We start from the raw sequence: 17,872 nt of genomic DNA on the forward strand, positions 1-17,872 counted from the left end.
TCCGTGCACTTGGGGTTTAGGTCAGCCATCGCCGCGCCAATACGGTAGTAGCTACCATATGGCTGCCATTCCACCTGCAGCATACAATTATTTAGTAGATGCCGAGTAGAATCAATCAAAACTAGGATTGCAACTCCGCGAGTGATCGGTTACCCGCTCGGCGGTAAGAGTGTCCAACTCCGCGAGTGTACTGCTCTGTACATGACCATTGGATCGCTCGTCATCTCCGAGACATTGTCCCAAAGGTATGCCCAAGTGGGCTCCCGATCGGGAAAGTGAGGGAAATGAGGCCATGGCGTCTCGTTGAGTACCCCGGGACGCCCAACCGATAGGCGGTCCCAGCTCCATACGGAAAGTAGGAGCATGCATCCACCAATACCGCCGCTCCCGGTCTTGCTCCCGGTCCTGCGACAAGCTTCGTCCAACTGCGTACATAAGATATTTGGTTACTACTTTGTGTAGCGCACTACTATAGGAAAATAGTACATAGAACAAATCATCACCTGCCGGTAGAGGTAGGCAAGTGCCGCTGTTCCCCAACTCCACCGGTCGTCCAACACCGTAAGCGCCTTCAGCCAACACCAATGGGCCAGCTTACCCCCACCGTCGTGAAAGAGAGTCCCGGAAATCATGTACCATAAGTACACGCGGGCGTACGTCCTCCGAGTGTCCTCGTCGGCCTCTATGGGGCATTCTGCAAAGTTAGTTCTGATCCAAGAGAAAGAAGCGCCGGCGGGAACTCTCTCCTTTGGATTTGCTGGCGCCGGAGGAGCCCCGCCAATAAGCCCCTCCATCCGTTGGCGCCACCCATCGGAAGCTGTGTTCATACACGGTGGCTCGCCCCGAATAGGTAGTGCAAGGATCATGGAAACATCCTGCGAGTAGGGGCCATCTCGCCGGCCCTCAAGTGGAAGGTGTGAGTCTCCGGCCTCCACCGGTCGACAAGGGCGGTGAGTGCCGAGGGGTTCATGTGTGCCCCCCACGGCTTACAAGGGATATGAACGGCATAAGACCGGTAGGCCGGATGAACTCCGTGTACCTCTCGTCATAAGGTATATCCGGTGTGCCATGGTAACGAATCTTCAAAGGGTGAAGATCCGTTCCCCTCTCCGTCATATGAACAGCCCGGTGCTCCCTGTCGTACTCTTCATCCGAAGCCACACCATCCTACATGTTTACACAACCATATTATGAGTCATTCCACTAACAAAAATGAGCAACACATACATGAGAGTTCATATCCAAATACATGAGAGTTCCATACATACACACATACATTCATATCTAGGGTTCCAACAAATATTTGGTTCAAATATGAGTTATTCCATCACAAATAGTAGACATTTCAAGACATACATACATAGAATTTGAACACATACATAGCCATTTTATATCTACATAGCCAAATCTAGGGTTCATATCCAAATCCACCAACATATCCAAATCTAGGGTTCATATCCAAATCCACTAACATATCTAGGGTTCCTACACATACACATTCAACACTTACATAGCCATTTTATATCTACATAGCCAAATCTAGGGTTCATAGCCATTTCAACACATACATAGCCATTTCAACACATACATAGCCATTTCAACACATACATGTAAAATTTCATATCTAGGGTTCCACCAAATCTAGGGTTCATATCCAAATCCACCAACATATCCAAATCTTGCTAGGTTCAGAGCCAAATGCACTAACATATCAATGGTTCATATGTAAATCCACCAACATGAATTTCCATGTCTAGGGTTCATACCCAAATCTACCAAATCCACCAACAATAGTGGACGAATCAGAGGGAATCGAAGGGGAATACCTTGAGGAATGGAGGAGGAAGGACTTGCCCGGATAGATCTGACGAATCCTTGGTCGATTTGGTGGGGGGGGGACGAAGGGGAGTCGGGCGGCGGCGGCGGTTTCCTGGGAGAAGAGAAGAAACAGAGAGAAGAACTGGCTGGGTCGGGCTGGGCGCGGGCGCCACACTTAAGTGGATGTGTGGCGCCCGTGGCATCGGCGCCACACAGGCTAGTGTGGCGCCCGTGGCATCGGCGCCACACATCGAGCCTCGCAAAACGACTAAGTCCCAGAGGATTTGTCCCACAGTATGTTTTGGGGGATTCCAAGTGCATGTGTGGCGCCGTTGGGAGGGGCGCCACACATGCTCGCCACGTCGGACGGGCGCACCGGCTCAGCGTCGATGGGGCCACGTCGGGCTGGGACAGTGGCGCCGGCGGGGAGGGAGCCACATGGGCATGTGTGGCGCCCGTGGGAGGGGCGCCACACAAAAGGGTTAGATTGGTGAAATAGTTTCGCCGGAGGGTTAGTCTGTGCTTTTCTTTCACTTTTGGGTTATTTTTGTGCAAATAGCCTACTTAAGTGCATGCATCCATCCATCACATGGTTGGTATGCCTCAAGAAAAAGCGTGCTGCACCAGACTTCCTATTTAAAAAGAGACATAATAGCACCAGAATAGCTTGTATCGTTATTCATAAGCATCACTCCCCCACCCCCGAGAAGCAAGGGTAGAGTCAAGTGGCAGATCGCCACATGGCATGACGAATCGCATATATGTCACACCATATGTACACGAAAGTACTAGTACATGGGATTAGGAGGCATACGAATTTGCGCAGGAGATCTTGGGCGCCACGATGGCATAAACAAACTTCATGACACCACCAGAATAGCTTGCATCCTTCCTACGTCGTGCATAGGAGCATGAGATATTTGTTTTGATGTTAGGCGTCATGAAGTTCACTCTGAGTCTGCTAGACTATTAATTACATCTGTGCTTTGGCGAACTTCCATCAGTCTGCAAGACTATAATTCTAATATCTTTGTATTTGATTTTGACAATAATATAGGAAAAACATTATTTATATCCTTTGGAGTATAGACCAGACAAATTTAATATGATAGAAATTATCACATAAGTTAATTATACATAGATACTACAAGTCTACAACACATGTTTGCTTATTACAAAATTCCATATCCTTATTCTACGACTTGTAGTTCGAGTGACAAAAGATGATCGCACCAAAGAGCCAAAATTTAGGAGAATTTGATTTAAATTAGGTAATGATGGTTGCGAAATTGCCTTTTTTTATCACTTTGTCGAGTTGTGAATCAAATCTAGAATTGAACTTTTGGTATGGTATATCTGCACTTTTTTGAAGATTTTATGTCTCCTTTGAAAATATAAAGGATTCCAAACTCTATTTTTTTTTCAAGAACACACATGAGACTTGCGTGTCTTCAATATTAAGGTAGAAAGAAGTGATTTTACAAGACTAGAAGGCGAAAACTAGCCACGCACGGCCAGATTTCACACTTACTCCACTCCACTAAGAACATGAATGAAAACCACTGCTCGATCTCTCCTACCGATCCACAAAGGTGAGCCCTCTTGACCTCTTCCACTGTTGAAACTCCGCCTTGATCTTCTTGCATACCTCCATAGGTATGATAGCGAACTTGTCAAAAATCATGTTGTTCCTCTCGAGTCAAAGGCTCCTAGATACCAACGTGACTAGTGCATTGACATCCTTTCTCTTCTTGCGTGGAACTGCCTCTGACAAATCTGTCCTCCATAGAGCCATCTCTACATTTGCGTTGGGAGTAAAGCGATGTAGTCGGTACTGCAGGAGGATATTGAACCACACTTGCTGAGCGTAGGAACACTGGAGGGTGATGTGATTTGCCATATCCGGTTCCTGGCAGCACAAGGTCCATACCGTCGGGTATTCCATCCCTCTCCTTTCTAACCTGTCCGCTGTCTAAAGCCTATGTTTATACAGAGCTAGCGATGAAATCCAAATGGCTAGGACACTCGTCAACCATCCAATGCTAACCTCCACGCGGCTGTTTTTCTATAGCAAGAAAAAACTTAGAAATGCCAAACCCATGCATCTTCACAAACCAATAGCACGGATAAAAGAACATATTGATGCGAACATTAATCTAAATTATTGATGCAACATAATACACACAAGAGACATAAACCTTACTAAGGAAATTCGTGTGGGAGATGAAAGACAAAAAAGACAAAAAAAATACGTGGACAACGAATGCTGCGGAAAACAATTGATTTCACGAAGGGTAGAATGACAAGTCTACACAGGAGGAAATCACATATCCTTTAAAAGATTAATGTAAAAATAATGTTAGAGTCTCGAGCTCCCAAAGAAATCATGTGTACAGACTTCGTGCGAACAAATTTTATATTGAAGAGTTAGGGTGTGTTTGGCAGTCTAGTATTTTTAAAGTTTTGTCATAATACTATGGTTTCTAAAAAAATACTATAATCTAAAATAGTTTGTGGTGTTTGGCTCTAACAAATATTGCAGGTTTGAAAACTAAGTATCTCTAGAACTCTGCTTATTTTCGTATTGAAGAAAGTGATTCCGTCCTTTTTTCTAAAAATGAGAGAGGGTAAAAATTATGGTATTGCTTTGAAAAGGGTTCAAATACATGATAAAACTGTTATTTAATAAAGAGTTATAACTCCTGATTCAGCCATGATGGGAGGAATATAGCCAAGAACAAATCCGTGTAGCTAGGCCGCTGCTTGATCGCTCATGTCAAACTAAAGTTGTACTCTCTTCCTGACCTAGCTTGCTAAGCATGCGCTGAGGTGTGAGCAAAACCATATCATCATCTGGAACATGTTTTCCTACACCGTGATGAGTGAGTATCCCTTCAGACGATTTGGATTCGCACACGTAGCGGGGCAACAAAGTTATGTTCCTCCCATGCGAACCTATTTCGCTCTCGTGAGGATCGTGGTATGAGGGAAACAAAATACACCTATAATGCATTTCATGCTGCAAGACGGTCCAAAGGCGAGGTCACTCATGACAATCAGTGGTAGTACAAAAAAGCACTTGCCTTTCTTATCAATAATCAAAAGTTTCCACAACTTTACATGCCATAGATTTAGAATAGTTAGACGGGTCATGGTAAAACATTATAGTGGCCTTCAAGTTTCCCTCTCCTCTGAGGACCGAGATTGCACGGATACTAGATCCTAAGTTCCTAACAAGCTGAGTTTGTTGAGACATTTCCTTCTAACCTAGCCTGATCAAAATCCAATGATCATAATGTTTGCTAAGGAGCTACTTCAATGAAGAAGGGATACTCACTCATGGACAATACTAAAGTGCATCGAAGAATCCATCGCTCGGTTGGTACACCACATGATGGGGACTTGCTATTTAAGAAGAGGCGGAATAGCTTGTGTCGTTATTCACAAACATCAACACTAACCAGAAGAGAAGCAAGGAGTAGACCCAAGTTGCAGTCGGCCACATAGTATGACAGATCACTCACTATATATGTACACGAAGTACCACATATGATTAGGCGGCATCAGAATTTGCGCCAGTGATCTTGGACAAGACAATGGCATAAACAAACTCCATGGCACCACTCGATTATCTTACATGCTTCCAAACTTCATGATGAGAGCATGGGAGATTTAATTTGATGTTATGTGCCACGAAGTTCACTCTAAGTCCGCTAGACTATCAGTTATGGATGTGCTTAGGGTCACTTCCATGAATTTGAGTCCTCGACACTAGATAGTATTTTCATTCTCTGGTCTCCTCCTTTTCCTATGTAATTTATTTGGACGAGAACATGGGAAAAGGAATTATTTTCATCCTTTGGACTATAGGATCAGGCAAATTTCATATGATAAAAGTTCTCATACAAGATAATTATATTCTTCAACTTGTAGCTTAAGAAACAAAAAAGATTGTATCGATGAGCCAAAAATTTAAGCAAGTTTGGTTTAAACTTGGCATGGTATCTCTGCACTTATTTTCTTTCGAGATTTTTTCCGTCTTCTTTGAAAATATAAGGGAGTCTAGACTCTATGGTGTTTATATATAGAGCTAACAATCAAATTCAAATGGAAAACGGTTGATGATCGAACAATTATGGACATCGGCTGCAGTCTGCTAGGCCCCACTACTCCTATGTCGCGGGTGCGCATATTAATTGAGAACCGATCACTCGAATCGAAAGACCGAGACCGAACCCATTAAACCAAAACCGAGAATTTGTATGCCTAATTTGGTCAGTTAATCTAGAAAACAAAATTAAAATTAGAAATTTTGGTTTTAACCCTTGGATAGCCTAAATTACGTAAAAGGCCAAACCTAGCATTAGTCATGGCCAAGCTACTAGCTCACTAAAGCACGATGTAGCCTTGTCTCTTAATGCCACCTACAATGGGGAGTTTATGCATACGCGCTAGAGATTAAGTCGAGATCATTTTTCGTTTGTTTCAAACCGTTTCTCAAACGTCGATGCATCAGTACCAGGTTAGCACCTAAACTATAGGTGAAAAATATACTAACTGTATTGTCACCGCTTCTCTGCATAAAGTAACTAGGTACATGAACCCTCAAGTATGAACCACGCACGCGATCTCACGATCTCCGTGACCGTCCGTCCGCAATCCACTCCCCGTCTCTTCCAAATCCAAGTCTCTGTATTCCTACTCGCTAGTCGATCGTGCGCCACCATGGCTACTCTCGGGCAACTATTGGATGTGTTGTGGGTATACTTCATGGGGTATCATCGACAGTGTCTAGATCTGGTAAACCTGGGTGGCCCATAGATGGTGATGGTGGCGTATGGCCCATCGGACGGCCCAGTTGCTGTAGATCAAGATGGATGAAGTCCAGCCCAGGAACGAGGAGCCGGATCCACCGACCAACTCTGGAAGTCAGATGCGGCCTGGCCCATTAGGGGTAGCCGGATCCAGTACGACGTATAACGGAAGGCGGATCCTTGACGTGCACGGCAATGTAATATTCCGTAGTTAGGTGACTTGTATTCCGGCTAGGACTCTCCGTGTAAACCCTAGATCCCGACGTCTTTATAAGCCGGATCCCGGGAGCCCTAGAGGGACAATCACAACTCATTGTAACAACGCGAAAGCGTCCAGATAATTCCAGACAAGCAGCAGTATAGTGCTAGTGTTCCAAAGCTAGGTAAATCGTGTACCACCGTCCCGAGGACTCTCCGCCCGTTGGCCCATACTTCTTCTCCCCCTCAGGAGGATCCCTTCTCCGAGGTACCGTCGAATAGGCAACTACAGGATGCCTCCTAGGAGACCCTTCTCCCTTCGAGGCTTATCACTCTCCTCTAGACCCTATCCATCCTCCCCAATTCGATTCTCGCGAGTCACACCATCTCTATCTCAAGACTACTTCGAACAAATGACATGTGACTAGTACTGCGGAGTCCACCTGGTAGGTTCGAGGAGATGGCGAATGGTGGGGGTAGCTCATTTCCCTTCAGAAATCATATCCTAGTTAAACAAATTGAACAAAGCACAAACCAGCTAAACCATAAAACTATGTGTGCTCAACCCTAGCCACCAAAGTCTCCTGCAATGACATCGACTCTCTCTGAAATCCATTTTCTAGTGCGGTGGTACTCAGCATCGGTTCTCCTCGGTTAATACCAAGGACCGAGCGGATTTTTTGTGATCGAAATTCCCGGTTAGTCGATTTTCAGAGGACCGACATCATTTTTTCAAAACCGAACAGTAAAACATGAAATAGAGTGTGGCGTTTCGGAGGCCGAGCTACATATAGCTCTTTATTTCCAAAAAGTTAAAAGTCGTATTTCAAAGTTCTAGAAAAATTTAAAACCAGATTATAGAGGTAGCCAATGAGGTATGCTAAATGGTGTAAAATATTAATGCAAACTAATTTGTATTTTAGGCTACACGAAATTGATAAAATGTGACAAATTTTATACTCTGTTTATTATAAAATTTATCAGAATTTATTATTTTGTGTAGCCTAGAATATGAAGTAGTTTATACTGATATTTTACACCATAGTACTAATATATATCATTGGCTCTCTTTAGAATTTTGTTTCGAGTTTGTTTGAAAAACTTTGAATACCCGATCGGTTTGGTTAAACCCAATGCCCAGGCCTTGATCGTGTTCCGGCCCGAACCGAGTCGTAACCTGGTCGGTGTGGTCACCTCCCGCAGCGGAGCCCGACCCGATCTGTCCATCCAAGGCCGTTTCTCCTTTTCCTGCCTTCCGCCGGCCGGCGCGGAGCTCGATCCCCACCGGAGCTGACCGGCAGCGCGCTCCCGATCCGCCTCCCCTGCGCCCAGCATGTACCAGTGGCGCAAGTTCGAGTTTTTCGAGGAGAAGGCGGCCGGGCGCGGCGGGGGAGGCGGCGCCCCGTCCGTGCCAGCCGAGATCGCGGGCCGGGTCACCTGCTGCTCGGGCGGCCGCGGCCGCGTCGCGGTAGGCTGCGACGACGGCACCGTGGGCATCCTCGATCGCGGCTTCCGCCTCTCCTACGGGTTCCAGGCCTACGCATCATCCGTCCTCTTCCTCCAGCAGCTCAAGGTACGTACGTACATACACGCAGGAGGAAACGCATCTGGAACCGTGCAATTCTTCTCATAGATTTGCTGTTAGTGCGGCGCAGAACTTGATCCCGTATAACGAGGGGACAAAGATCGATTACAAACTTTTTCTTACTTGGAATCGACTGCTAATTATGGTTACTCGGGCCCATAGTTCGTCAATCCAGATGAAATAATAAGCCTTGCTCTGTCGCTCCGAACAATGCTAGACATCATTACAAGTTTCGGCAGCAAACTGCCTTTAGTGGATGTTTTGTCAAGGCTACAGAATCTAGATCACATACCTTGTTTATTCTTGGAAGTACTAGTTCGTTTCAGTCGGGTTGCCAACAGCTGATAGTATTCTGATTATTTGCAATTTCCTTACCGAGGAAATAGTGTTGGCATTTTGCCACCAATTTCTTGCATGTACCAAGTACCTCTTACTGTTCCTAATATGCCTCATCTCTACATAGTTTGTAAAAGGGATATTTACAACTTAATGTCTTTGTATGAGCAGCAAAGGAATGTCCTTGTCACCGTTGGAGATGATGATCAAGCATCTTCCCAGTCATCTGCAATCTGCCTAAAAGTTTTCGACCTTGATAAAGTACAAGAGGAGGGTTCAAGTTCGACAACTCCTTTCTGTGTTCAGATATTGCGCATCTTCACTAATCTATTTCCTCAGGCAAAGGTAAATTTTTTGGTGACTGCCGTTGCAGGTCACATTCTATGCTCTTCTGCTACAAAAAAAGAAAAGAATATATACTTCATACTGTAACATCCTATTCCACTTGGCTTATTTATTCACTTCTGCAGATTACATCATTTTTGGTTCTAGAAGAAGCCCCTCCCATTCTTTTGATCGCCATCGGATTGGACAATGGTTCCATTTACTGCATCAAAGGTGACATTGCACGCGAGCGTATCACACGCTTCCCGCTGCAAGTCGAGGCTGTTTCAGGTGGCGCAAGTTCACCTATTACTGGTCTGGGCTTTCGAGTTGAGGGGCAGGCACATCAGCTCTTTGCCGTAACTCCTAGTGCCATAACCTTATTCAGCTTGCACCATCAACCACCAAGGAGGCAAACACTTGATCAGATTGGTTGTGAGGTCAATGCTGTAGCAATGAGTGACCGCATGGTTAGTATGGCATCTTTTCTTTTTTTTGTGCTTGTTCATCTGTTGGTTTTTAGATCACAAAAATGTACAGACTTGGTTCATTAGTCTGCTGGTAATCATGTGTGCTTTAGGGCCTGTAGGTGCCCCATTTTAGTTTGCAAGTAGACAGCAGTGTACCAGAAATAGCATGTCATGTTTTGTTCGCCCATCTGTGAGATTTGAAATAGGCCCTTGATGAATCATATTTGTTCTGCAAGGGCACAGCCTTTACGTCGCTAGTATGGTATTGAAAATACTCTACAACATATCCACCTTGATCACTGAAGCTAACTAAGCAAACATAACAATGTGTGCTACAAAATCTAGGAAAATTTAGCTGTTCTTTCAATCTGCAGCCTGGTCAATTTACTACATTATCTTTGCAGGATCTGATTGTTGGTAGACCTGAAGCAGTGTATTTCTATGAAGTTGATGGCAGAGGTCCTTGTTGGGCTTTTGATGGTTCAAAGAAGTTTGTAGGTTGGTTTCGGGGATATTTACTCTGTATTATTGAAGATCAGAGAAGCCGGAAGAATACCCTTAATGTTTACGATCTTAAGAATCGGTTAATTGCGCATAGCATGCCCGTGGGGGATGTTTCACATTTGGTCACGGAGTGGGGCTATATTATTCTCATAATGAGCGATAAAAGGATACTTTGCATTGGAGAGAAAGACATGGAAAGTAAGCTTGACATGCTGTTCAAGAAAAATCTTTATACAGTTGCAATCAATCTTGTACAGAGTCAGCAGGCTGATCCTGCTTCAACTGCTGAGGTTCTACGGAAGTATGGTGACCATCTGTATGGAAAACAAGAATATGATGAAGCCATGTCTCAGTATATCCTCACCATTGGTCATCTTGAACCATCATATGTTATACAGAAGTTTCTTGATGCAAAGCGCATCTACAACCTGACAAATTATCTAGAGAAGTTGCATGATAGAGGATTAGCATCCAAAGACCACACCACCCTTCTGTTGAACTGCTATACCAAACAGAAGGATGTTGAGAAGCTGAACCATTTTATCAAAGATGAAGATGGGGTAGGGGAAATCAAGTTTGATGTGGAAACTGCCATAAGAGTATGCCGTGCAGCGGGATATCATGAACACGCAATGTTTGTGGCCAAAAAGGCTGGGAGGCATGAACTGTATTTGAAGATTTTACTTGAGGATCTTGCTAGATATAATGAGGCGCTGCAGTATATATCCAGCCTAGAGGCAAATCAAGCAGGTCTTACTGTAAAAGAATATGGAAAAATTCTTGTGGATCATAGACCTGCTCAAACAGTTGAAATACTGTTGAAACTTTGTACCGATGTTGGAGATCCTACAACAAGGAGAGGTTCAAATAGCATGCGTTTGCTTATGATACCCTCACCAATGGACTTCGTAAACATATTCGTGCACAGCCCACAATACCTCATGGAATTTCTAGAAAACTATATCAAAGCCGTGAAAGACTCCCCTGCTCAAACAGAAATTCATAACACCCTTCTCGAGCTGTATATATCAAAAGATTTAAGCTTCCCATCTATGTCACTGGAAAATGGCTTTGAGGATCAGAACATTAAAGACAGAAAAGGTAAAGATACTGCAAACGGCTATAAATCAGGCACAAGGGAGAAGGCAAAACTTGGAAAAGAAGATGCTAAAATGGCGAAGGATATTGTTGATAGGCAAAGGAAAGGGCTTGCATTGCTCAAGTCTGCCTGGACATCTGAGATGGAAGAACCTTTGTATTCTATTGATCTCGCTCTTATTATTTGTAATGCAAATGCATTCAAAGATGGTTTGCTATTTCTATATGAGAAGCTAAAACTCTACAGAGAGGTTATCAGTTGCTACAAGCAAGCGCATGATCATGAAGGTTTAATTGCATGCTGTAAGAAGCTAGGAGACTCATCTCAAGGAGGGGATCCATCTCTCTGGGGTGATCTGCTGAAGTATTTTGGGGAGCTTGGGGAAGATTGCTCCAAGGAGGTTAAAGAGGTCTTGACCTACATTGAGAAGGGGGATATTTTGCCTCCTATTGTTGTACTACAGACACTGTCGAAAAACCCTTGTTTGAGTCTCTCAGTTGTGAAGGATTACATTGCTCGCAAACTTGAGCAAGAATCAAAGCTGATTGAAGATGATAGAAAATCTATTGACAAGTACCAGGTTAGTAATTCGATTTTGATACTTTTGCAGCATTTCATTCTGTGTTGCTATTCTCAACGCCTTTACAAGTTTTAGGCAAATTTATTAGTATAGCTTGGTTTGGTGCAAATCTATGACCCTGGAAAGCAATCCTCTATACGCTTCTATGTAATGCAAAATAGGTTTGAGTTACAGAACTATTAGGGAATTTGTCGTTCGTCTATTTGTGCTAACAAGTTTGTTGGAACTTTATTCAGACTAGTAAAGTTGCACGCGCTGCAAGCACGTCTCGATTAACATAATCATGAACGTGCAAATGCATATATTGACTAATGTAAAATTCATGTTATTGGGGATATTAATACTTACTCAAATTTTAAAGCTAATATTACTCTTTACACATGATAGCAAATATCTGTAGTGCATTACAGAAGCATGTCAACATATGTAATCAATCCACTAATGAAATCACATAACAACAATCAACTAAAATATGTGGGTTTAGATTTTCAATAAATAAAGAACTGGACAGAGAAGCATGAATACAATCACACGTGAAGTATTGAGCCCATATATGATTGAGCCTGCAGGTGAATAAGCAACTAAAAGTTACAAGGTGTCTCTTCGTCGTATCTATCGTCACCAGCCAGGACTTATTGCGCTCCTGTTGCTTTACCTTTCGACCAGTGAACACGATTGCTGTGCACGGTGATAGCGTTGTCCAGGAATTGAGGCACTCGCTAACCAGCATGCATCCTAAAAGCTTGACGCGAATAGGGTAGTCCTGCTTGGCGACCTCACGCAGTGACCTTTTTGTTAGTCATTAGCCGGCTGTCAGCTCCAGCAACATGAAGACGGCAGCGATTGCAATTTGAAGAGTTTTTTTTTTTTTTAAAGTAGTGCTAATAATCAATGAACACAGGACATTGCAAATAGTATTTAACATGGCCAATAAAATGCTAAATAATACATATCAAAAGGCAAATCATTCTCCCCTTCTAGATATGAAGACAATAAATCAGCAAATTTATAAAATCAAAGATGCAGGTTATCATAAAGTCATTCTTTGTTCCGAAATAGCAAGCATATAAGCACAGCGGATATAGATAGGCACAATTTGGAGAAAAAACTTGACATGACTTCAGAGCTTCAGATTTCTCTTATTTTTAGGTGACCACGTATCTCTTTTACTCTAGTACCAAACCAGAAAACATGCTTAAACATCTTAACCATGGTTTGTAAAGCAAATTGTTGCAAGCATATTGTTGAGTGTAATCAAAACGCAAAGTAGCTGCAGAAACATATGAGATATTTGGGCATACCTACTTCAACCACTATGTTGTTTGTGTGCAATAGTTTTCGGATTGCTGGCCCATCAGCGAATGTGTTCAGTAGGTCTGCATTGCAAATTAGGAGAGAAACCTTTGAAATATTCGGTAAACCCATTGTGAGTACTCCCTCCGGCCACAATGCATTCCGAGGTAGAAGTTTAACTAACAATTTGACCAACATAACATGAGTTATATGTCACCATAAGCATATCATTGGATTCATATTTGAAAGATGTTTCCAATGATATGTTTTTGATGTTATCTAACTTATTTTTTATCAATTAAATCGTTAGTCAAAGTTTTGGCACGGAATACTTAGTGGCCTTATATATAAAAACGAAGGAAGTATTTAATATTTCAATCAATATTGTCCTATAAAAGTTTGCTGCTAAAAGGAAGCACCTGAAAAATAGATAGTACTGGAGCCCTTATAGCATAAAAGTAGACGTGCACGTGCAACACGTCTAGCAAAAAAGATACGATAACTTTTTATCAAATACAAGATAACATTATTGAATGTTTGAAATTTCACACCCCTAATTTCTAGCTCATACAGACAACTTGAAATATTTTACATGGGACTTTAGGTAGCCAGATAATTGTAAAATATGTCTACACATAATACACACCTTTATCAGAAGGGAGGTATATCTCACAACAAAATACACCAATTATCTATCGAAGAGATTAAAGCATATGTTGTAGAGAACACAGTAAGGTTTGACAAGTAGGTAATGCGAAAACAATTGTGTTAATTCTAAACTTGATCTTTACACTGTGATTTCAAATATATTGAATACCTGAGCAAAGTCAGTTGTAACTGTTGTGACTCTGCAGGCAGAATAGATACAAGCCTTGGATGCTAAACAAGGAGTCATCTCTCATTTGCACTAACCAACATAACGAGCTGTCCTTGTGCTAGTATATTATTTTCATGTCAACATGAGATGCTAAATAAGAAATCATCCAAAAAAGTTTAATTTTTGTAATTCCGTATAATAAGATGCAAAAACTAATGAAATAGTTTCCTGCTAAATAAATCTTGATTACATGCTGCATCATTTTACCATATAGGTGTTCTTACCAAGTGAAACACGACGGTAGAGGATTATGGTAAATCCACATTAACATTGAGAGCTGCAGATTCCTTCCAGTGCTCTTATTTCTTCTCATTGAATAGTCTACCAGCCCTGTCCACTTCGTTTTTTGGGTCCCACATTGATTCCTTCAGGTGGATGATCACCCCCCACGGAGCTTGCAGCCATATCAGCTGCATCTGGCACACAAGAGGAAATCCTCAACCCATAAATCAGTACAAGTTATAATTTTCTATAATTAAGTATGCACTCTGAATTTCTCCATCCCTGTCCTGTTAATTGGTTTGGCCAAACTGAGATTTGCACATTTGTATTCTTGAAATATGTAAAAATCCATATTACTTCAACCTCTACAGTGATTTGAAGACAATACACCTGGTCATGCAGAAAATAAGAGTGATATTGATTATAATAAAGGGTTGTAATAAGAGTAAAATTCTTGCACTAACTGAACATATTCGATGGAGAACATTGTGTATCAGAAATGACACACAAAAAACAACAGGGATGAAGAAAATTCAGAGAGCATACTTAATCTTTTCTTCTACCAGTTTCGTGGAAACAAAAAAATAGTCTGTATCATAACAATCTGGTTGGCATTTCATATATCAATAGCAGATACTATTTTGTATCAATCTGGTTGCAGTCACATACGAATGAACATGGTAGGGAAAATGATTAGGTGACACTTCTGTTACAGAAAACAGTGAAAAGTTGCACTAACACAAGCTAGTTGCTGACTGGTCTTTACCCAATCCGCAATTATGCTTCTTCTCAATCTTTGCTCGGCAGTTCAGGTTGTCCTGTGATAAAAAAAAATTAAGTCGTATGGTTCAGTATTGTGGTGAAGAAAACACTTCACCATGCTGATAGTTGCACTGTAAGCATCACGACTACATTTTATAACCTCCTCTGGTGTTATCATGACTCGGTTACAAAGAGCATATGTCAAGGCACCAGGATCACACATGACATACGGTAGGTGTCGACACTCATTGGAACAAGCACAAAGTAGTTACATAAGAAGTTCAGCAGCTGTGTGAAGATGGAACTTCGATTTTTCATCTTTCAGAACTGAGGATCACCTTTTTCCCCATTGGCAAATTCAATGTTGCTAATCTGAAGGATATCTACAACAGCCCCGAAAATAGCTTCCTGTTAACAAGTTCAATTGAAAAAGTATGTAACTCACGTCTTCAGTCCTCCTTGGCGGCGGTGGCACTTGCGTCCTCCATGGCGGCGGTGGCGGTTGCATCCTCCAAGAAGGACCGTGGCGGCGGCTCTTTGCGGCGACATGGTTCGGGCGGAAAAGGCGTGGCGACGCGTGAAGTCTGAAGGTAGGGCGAGGAGCGTTTGGAGGCGGCAGACCGAGGTGGAAATGGAGGACTGAGGGGGAGGGGGTGCGGGGTAGTGGGTAGCGGACCTAGCGGTGAGCCGGTTACACCCGGAGAGGGTGGATCTCGAGGGCGCCGGAGTTGGTCGCGCCATCGCGGGGAGGGCGTACAGCCGCCACGGCCATTGCCCTTTTTGCTCTCGGGCGCAAGAGCTGAACAAGTTCTTTTTATTTAGACCGAAGCGGTTGGGTTAGCGACTAAGTGGGAACCTGTGCTTAACGCGTTGAGGTGCTCAACTTTGGATGGTTTTGGATCAATGGATTCACGTGGATGAACGGTCCAGATCATTTGGATCTCCGGCTCTGTGTCTTTTTATGCTAGTGGAGATGACTTATTGTTGATATACTGAATTTTTGTAGTTCTAGTAGCATAGCATGCAGCAGCTCTCACATGTTGCCTTTTTGGGTGATGAAGTTTGTACAGATATACCTACAACCAAGATTTCAATAGAAATCAAAGCTTCTGTTGCTAAGAGAAGGACGTGTAGCAAACCATTTAGTCCTAGTTTACTGACATTCAACAATTGACTTTTGCATACCACGCCCCATGAATCTTCATACCACTTTAGAAATAATAGTATTTTGAATTAAACATAATTATCATGCACACAACATAATCGGAGAGGTTAACAAAAGAACCATGTTTGTCTTCAGTTTGGGAGTGTACCATGTAAGGAACTTCACTTTCATGCTAGCAATGAAAATTTTGAAGCTGGAGTTATCAAAGTATCTTTCATGTTACAGACACCTCGAACAGAATCACATGCTTTTTTATCATGCTGGTGCCTGGTAGTCCAGTATCATATTTGGTGATCACAGTAACTTCTTCAAGTAAGCTTATGATTTTATTTTTTGCTTATACAGGAAGAGACAGAATTGATGAGAAGGGAGACAGAAGACCTCAAGACAAACGCAAAGGTTTTTCAGCTAAGCAAGTGTACGGCGTGCACCTTCACCCTTGATCTTCCTGCTGTCCATTTCATGTGCATGCACTCGTTCCATCTTCGCTGCCTTGGGGACAACGAGAAAGAATGCCCGGAATGTGCTGCTGAATATAGATCAGTTATGGAGGCAAAGCAGAAGCTAGAACTAAATGCCAGGGATCACGATCTGTTTTTCAGGCAGCTGAGGGGTTCAAAGGACGGCTTTTCTGTGGTAGCAGACTATTTTAGCAAGGGCGTAGTCAGCAAAACAACCATTCCACCTGAAAATGCCTCGTAGGGGAGAGTTACTGCCACTGTTTTGCGTTGTACAGCATATATATCGTATTTGTTCCCATTTGAGTGTTCTTACGGTCTCCGTCAATCATAGCCTGCGCCACGGCGTCATCTGTGATGCTGAGCCTCCCTCATGTACTCAGTTGTGCTCTCTAGCCTTTTGATCCATGCTCTAAATTTTGTTGTACAATGGCATTGTAAATACTTGTTCCAGCCGCCCTTTTTTGCTGGGTGCTGGAGAAGGCTGCCCCGAGTGAGGAACTTCCAGCATTTGAGTTTGGTTGTGTGCCCTTATATTGGACATAAAAGTTTCTTATGAAACACAATTTTTAAGTGCTATAGTATTATCTATTTGTACAACATTTTGTGGTCTTTTGCTAAACTAGAAAGAAGTACAGCTTCCTTCTCGTGTATTTGTCCCATAGTTCACCATCCTTATTTGCGTAAACAAAATGTTGTTCTGTAGTACAAACTGTGATCTGGTACAGTTTTAGCTCTCTCCTAATACTGCAGGTTCAAGTGCTGTGGTATTATGCGCAAGATAAAATATTTTTGTTGAGCATATACATTTGGTTCTTATTCCGTTGGGATTATTGAGGATAACTGACTTTTTTAGTTTGTAGTACCATTTGTGGATTTGCCTTTCATTTGACATAATTGCCATGCGAAATCTGGGCACTCATTTGAAGGTGGTGTCTCAAAGCTGATTCCTTGCATGATTCATTTGAACCACCTGCAAGCTTCTCAACTACTGCTGGCCCCAGAGAACGTGGAGATGTTGCACGGGAATGGATACATTGCATCCACGGAAATAAGTGCTACAGAACGCGACAGGGGGAATGGTAGAGATCTATCATCTACGATCATGCATGTGTATTTGTGGTAGTAGGTGGCGTGTCCAATAATATGTGTACACAGGATCACCAGCGTGGACGTTCAAGCTTTACATTAGACCGTACCATGGGTTTAAAAAGAGATTTCCACTAAGAGTATCTCTAATAGATGATATATAATAGAACAGGCCATGTAAAACCTAACTTGTACATCACATGAGTTCAAACAATCTTCTCTAACAGGTGTTGTAATTTTTTTTAGGGTAGCCCATTTTTGATCCAGGTGATGTAAAA

The 17,872-nt window shown here is 42.6% G+C and overlaps 1 protein-coding gene across 1 annotated transcript; it reads left to right on the forward strand.

Annotated features, from left to right (window-relative positions):
• The first annotated feature begins 8,084 nt into the window (after positions 1-8,084).
• On the forward strand, positions 8,085-17,078 carry LOC124669432 (vacuolar protein-sorting-associated protein 11 homolog). The gene is made up of 5 exons (XM_047206052.1): positions 8,085-8,403; positions 8,923-9,096; positions 9,222-9,545; positions 9,950-11,728; positions 16,393-17,078. The coding sequence occupies exons 1-5, from the start codon at positions 8,164-8,166 to the stop codon at positions 16,747-16,749; spliced, it is 2,874 nt and encodes a 957-aa protein (XP_047062008.1). The 5' UTR covers positions 8,085-8,163; the 3' UTR covers positions 16,750-17,078.
• The last annotated feature ends 794 nt before the right edge of the window (positions 17,079-17,872 follow it).

The sequence above is a fragment of the Lolium rigidum genome, chromosome 7, assembly GCF_022539505.1.
Source record: "Lolium rigidum isolate FL_2022 chromosome 7, APGP_CSIRO_Lrig_0.1, whole genome shotgun sequence".
NCBI lineage: Eukaryota > Viridiplantae > Streptophyta > Magnoliopsida > Poales > Poaceae > Lolium > Lolium rigidum.

Bases quoted from the DNA above. Each gene is read 5' to 3' on its own strand.
- LOC124669432 (XM_047206052.1), top strand. From the start codon at position 8,164: ATGTACCAGTGGCGCAAGTTCGAGTTTTTCGAGGAGAAGGCGGCCGGG. The intron at 8,404-8,922 runs GTACGTACGTAC...TTGTATGAGCAG, and splicing joins TCTTCCTCCAGCAGCTCAAG to CAAAGGAATGTCCTTGTCAC. The intron at 11,729-16,392 runs GTTAGTAATTCG...TTGCTTATACAG, and splicing joins AATCTATTGACAAGTACCAG to GAAGAGACAGAATTGATGAG.